Raw genomic sequence first — 5,063 nt, 5'->3', positions numbered from 1 at the left:
CTACTGAAAAAATCTTACACCTGTATTTACATATATTTTCTAATTAATGCTGTATTTATATTCACAGAAATAAAGAGTATAAACATTGTCTCATAACTTTCTCCTTTATGAAAAAAATGTACCCTGACTATCTTTCCATAGCAGCACTTGCAAATGAATCCCCAGGGTCTAGTCGGATTGGACATAAGTGTGCTCTCCACAGCAGACATACTGGAGACCATATCAGAATACAGTCCTCTCCAAGGGAACACCAAAGCAGCTGGCAGTGTGAGAGGATGAGATGAGCATGGTAGCAGCCAGCGTTCTCAACTGAGCATGTGGCCAGAATCTGGGAGGTGGTAACTGAAAATGCCCTTAAGATTATGACCAGTCATGTTTTGTAAACTAGACCTGAAGAAGGACATAGAACTAAGATATATTCCTTATTTCTCCAGCAATTCCCAGAACCATAGCTGATATAAAACCTCCCTCTTTTCCACCACCCATTCTATATTTAACTCACCCTTAGCCATCATTTCAGTTAATTTGTCTTGTTCGTGTTGTGCGGTGATTGAAAACTTTGTCTACAAGAATCTGCTCCCTAGTTACCTTGTTACTGTGGAGCTATAATTGCAACAATTGTCCAGTTACAGTTATCTTTGGGTGTGCAAGTGCTAAAGAGAGTTTCCACTACATTCTCTGTGTTCTGGAAACAGTCATCTCTGTCCTAATCTATACTAATAGCTGTAGCTACTCCCAACAAAGAAAACCATCTTCCCAGCCAGAACAGTAACTCTTTTTTACCTGCTGATTTACTTGTATAAGGAGTGCTATTTTGTGCTTCTTACTGGGTTTCTACTGCTTTCCTGGCAAATGTGTTTTCCTCTCCAGAAACCAGGACATATATCCTGGTGAAATTAAGGATCTAAAAGTGAGTTCCTGGGAATGCTGACAATGGTAAACACTTCACTTTCACCCCTTGGGTCTAAGAATAATGTATGTTAGGCAAATGGGGACTCCACACCATATAACAGGCATCAGTTCAGTGTTCAACTGTTCAACCCATATACTGAATACCAAATACAACATCCCAACTCCTCACAGAGATGACTATGAACACCAAAAGGTTTTTTGGTATTCTTGGTCAGTCACTCAGTATTTTTGTACTTGTTATGTAAAAGTGAGTTTATTTTATTCTCTCTAAATGAAGAGAGAGAACTATGCATTTACCTAGTGCCAACATTTCTATAATCAAATTAAATATAAAGTACTCAGGAAAAGGAGCTGTGATTGAGACACCATAATTTTCCATCATAACACATTTGCTTTTAGCACAGAACACACAAGTTAATAAAAGAGACAAAAGGTCTCTTTTATTATACAAAAAGAATAATTATATGACTACAACACCAACTGTGAGAGTCTTCTCAAGATCAAGAACTCTCAGAAGGGTAAATTTTCTTTCTGTGTTCTGTCATGGTTCTAGAAGAATCTAGGTAAATTTATGGAATGATTTCAGCATAGAGCTCAAAGACTTGAAAGGGAGATTACCTAGGTCATATACACTGCCTCTTACAACATGAAGCTTCTACATTTATTGAAATATGGTACTTCCTGTTGAGTCAGGAAGAACAACTAAGTCGATCATGACATATGAAGAATCCAACCTGTCTAATAAAGAAAACCATTAAGAAGAGGGAAAACCTATTGGACTGTTGGTATGTAGATGGGTAACTATTAGCAAGGAATTCCAGAAGTCAACACGCAGAGGAACAGGCAAACTTCAGACCTAATATTTGTCCACACTGTCTCTTTTCCCAAGGGAGCTAACCCTCATGCACCAAGACAGCATTACATTAAATCAACAAGAAAAAGACAATATTCTCTATCGATTTCTTCTAGGTCACTCCAAACTATAAAGAAGGATTTGAAACCTTCATTTATCTTTTGCCATCTGCAAACAATTTCTTGCTCCAAAGCTTCCTCATGGCACTTTTCACTTCTGTATTCCTCAGTGTATAAATCAGAGGGTTGAGCAAAGGTGTTCCAAGTGTATAAAATACAGCTATCATTTTATCCATTGGGAATGTGGTTGCGGGGCGTGTGTATATAAATATGCAAGGTCCAAAGAACAAGATGACCACAGTGATGTGGGACACACAGGTGGAAAGGGCTTTCTTTCTCCCTTCAGCACTGTGGTTTCTCAGAGAATGCAAGATGATGACATAGGAGAACATCAGTATGACAAAACCCACTGTACAAATGGCCCCACTGTTGGAAACCGGGAGTAGGTTAACCACATAGGTATCTGAACAGGCTAGTTTCAACAAGGGCTGCAAGTCACAGAAATAGTGATTGATCACATTGGGGCCACAGAAAGGCAAACTCAGGGCAAGAAAAATCTGAGCTAAAGAATGCACACAGGATCCCACCCAGGCCACAGTCATCAACACACCACAGACCTGGTGGCTCATGATGGTCATGTAGTGCAAGGGCTTACAGATGGCCACATAGTGATCAACAGCCATGAGGATAAGGATGAGGATCTCCAGGCAGCCAAAGAAATGGGCTGAAAAGACTTGGATCATGCACTCGCTGAAGGCGATAGTTGTCGTCTTCAAATGGGCATCCACAATTATTCTAGGGGCTACGGAAGTAGAGAGGCAAGTATCAGATAAGGATAAGTAGAAGAGGAAGAAATACATTGGGTTCTTAAGTGCCTGGCTGGTCTTGACGGTAATAATAATTAGCAAGTTACCCAACAATGTTCCCAAGTAGAGAAGCAAAAAAATAACAAACACTATTTTCTTCCAAAAAGGATCCTGTGTCAATCCAAGCAGAATGAACTCAGTCACATTATTATTCAGTTGCATGGTTTTCGTGAGTGAGGTGAAGGAGCAAGTGTGAAAAGGTTTATCTGTAAAAAATACCAAAATTAATTTATGCTGTGCTATGTGATGTTATGGAATATTTTATGCAAAATTAAATATTTCTTATCAGATACATTCTGTTGATGGTTTTTTAATAAGTCACTTCAACACATTGTTTCCTAATTTTAATGACCACAGGGTTATTATGATTCTCAGATATGCTTATGAACATGATACCTTGCTATAGCATTCTTCAGGTAGAAGCCTTGGTTAGCTTTGACATCATTCTGATTAATTTTTTCAATTAAATGAAGGTAAATGTAAGAAGTATGGATGTATTTTAATATTAACTTCATTTTTTTCATTTTCAATAAATATACAGGCCCATTTTTTGCATTGTGTATCACTCAACATTTAAGATATATTTAACTGCTCTTGGAGTTTTATGATATGAAATCCTACACCACCACCACCACACTTATTAATACATAGTTTATACATTATATATTCATTATATATATTTATATAGATATGTTATTTATGAATACTTAGCATGCTCCACTTCTCTGCAAAATTTCTCCCAGATATTACAGGTTATAAAAAGAGAAAACACTTATAGCCTCTAAATAATCTGTTGCTAACTTGATGTATCCTTATAATATTTAGTACTGACATATACTAATAAACATAAATGAATGTTCTTTGAAAATTGGTTATCTCTTTAATATTCCCCTTTCTAATTTTCTTCCTCTGGTTTATTGAAAGCACCCCTAGTACACTCAGAGTCCCTGAGATTACATTTAAATAAAATGAGGGTGGTGTACAGTATTACTACTCAATTGTTTGTTTTGATGATTTAGGCTAAAAACTTGAATAATGGAAACAGAAAAGCACTTTATAACTGGGGTGGTTTGAAGGGTTATCATTGAACCAGATCATGTTTGTAATCTCCAGTAGAGTTTTCCTTATCCAGATATTCAAAAACCATATATTCCTGGAATAGAGCGGAGATTTGGAAGAAAAAGGGTGACATGGTTTTAGAGAAGAGAGAATAGATACTAACTGCCTTCTTCATTTAATTTATTTTCTGTCCTGGAGAAGTCAATGCTTCTTCAACTTTGCAATGTCACTTTTCCCCATGAAGATTTATTTTTTAAAAAATATGGAAACAAATATTATCACAAGTCTTCTGATTCAAGAACAAAGTTTCTCTAGATTTTTATTGTCAAGATGACACTAGACAGTACATATATGCAAGTAGAAATATAAGCCAAAATGTAATTTATTTAAATATAGTCTGGAAGTCCATTGTATTTCTCCAAAATTCAATCAATACCTTCAAAACATTGATGAAAGTTAAAAGTTGGCGAAAACAGAATAGGCAATACAGACACAAAATTCCCTTTGTATATACTTCTTCCTCTCTCTAGATTCCTCTCCTTCTTCTCCTCAAAAGATTTGAAATGTCCCTTGTCTTCCTCCAAATAAAAAAATACTCCCAAGAAAGGGTCAGATGAAGTTATTCACTTTGGCATGCTAAGGATAAAAAAGTATAGATATAGATATAGATCTTTGGACTCTTTGGACTCTGTAATATATATTTTATATATTTTATATATATATATATATCTCCCTCTTTGGACTCTGTAATCTTGGAAAAGTATCTTAAACTATAAGGAAACTGAATTGGTATTTTAATTATTACAATAAGCTCATTTTTTCCTTTATTCATTTAAAAGGGTGATCCATCATTAAATATTTGTACTTGAAAATGTGGTAGGTTTTGGAGGCCTGATAATGTAGAAGAAGTTTTCACCTCTAATAGTTTATGACTTTCAGCACTCATTGAATGGTGCAATCTTTGTTCTGTATATCAGCAATCCCAGTAGACTATCCATTCTCTAGATAGTCTATATTATTTACATTATATATTTGGACATAAAGTTTTTTAGATAAATTAAGGATTACAAATATGTAATGTAATTAACTTGGTAATAATTATAGGTCCTCATCAAATATTTACTCAACAGTTTAGTCAATAATCGGTATCTGTGTTCTTCCCTGGAATTCCTTTCCATTTCTAGCTACTTCAACTATTGCAAAATTTCAAAACACAACTGTGAAGAAACTTCATCTAAGCAGCCTTCAAAAATTGCCTTGTGATAAAGGAAATTCTTTCTGCTGCTTTTCAATTATTCTCTTATTCTTTCCTTA

General features: G+C 35.4%; 1 protein-coding gene across 1 annotated transcript; it reads right to left on the bottom strand.

Moving 5' to 3' along the window:
• Positions 1–1,919: 1,919 nt before the first annotated feature.
• Positions 1,920–2,852, bottom strand: LOC115936295 (olfactory receptor 4C16-like). The gene has a single exon (XM_031016448.2). It carries the CDS (start codon positions 2,850–2,852, stop codon positions 1,920–1,922), a length of 933 nt encoding a protein of 310 aa, XP_030872308.2.
• Positions 2,853–5,063: the final 2,211 nt, after the last annotated feature.

This window comes from Gorilla gorilla, chromosome 9 (genome assembly GCF_029281585.2).
Source record: "Gorilla gorilla gorilla isolate KB3781 chromosome 9, NHGRI_mGorGor1-v2.1_pri, whole genome shotgun sequence".
In the NCBI taxonomy this organism is placed as follows: domain Eukaryota; kingdom Metazoa; phylum Chordata; class Mammalia; order Primates; family Hominidae; genus Gorilla; species Gorilla gorilla.
The sequence above is the reverse complement of the archived record's forward strand: the minus strand, read 5'-3'. Positions and strand labels throughout refer to the sequence as shown.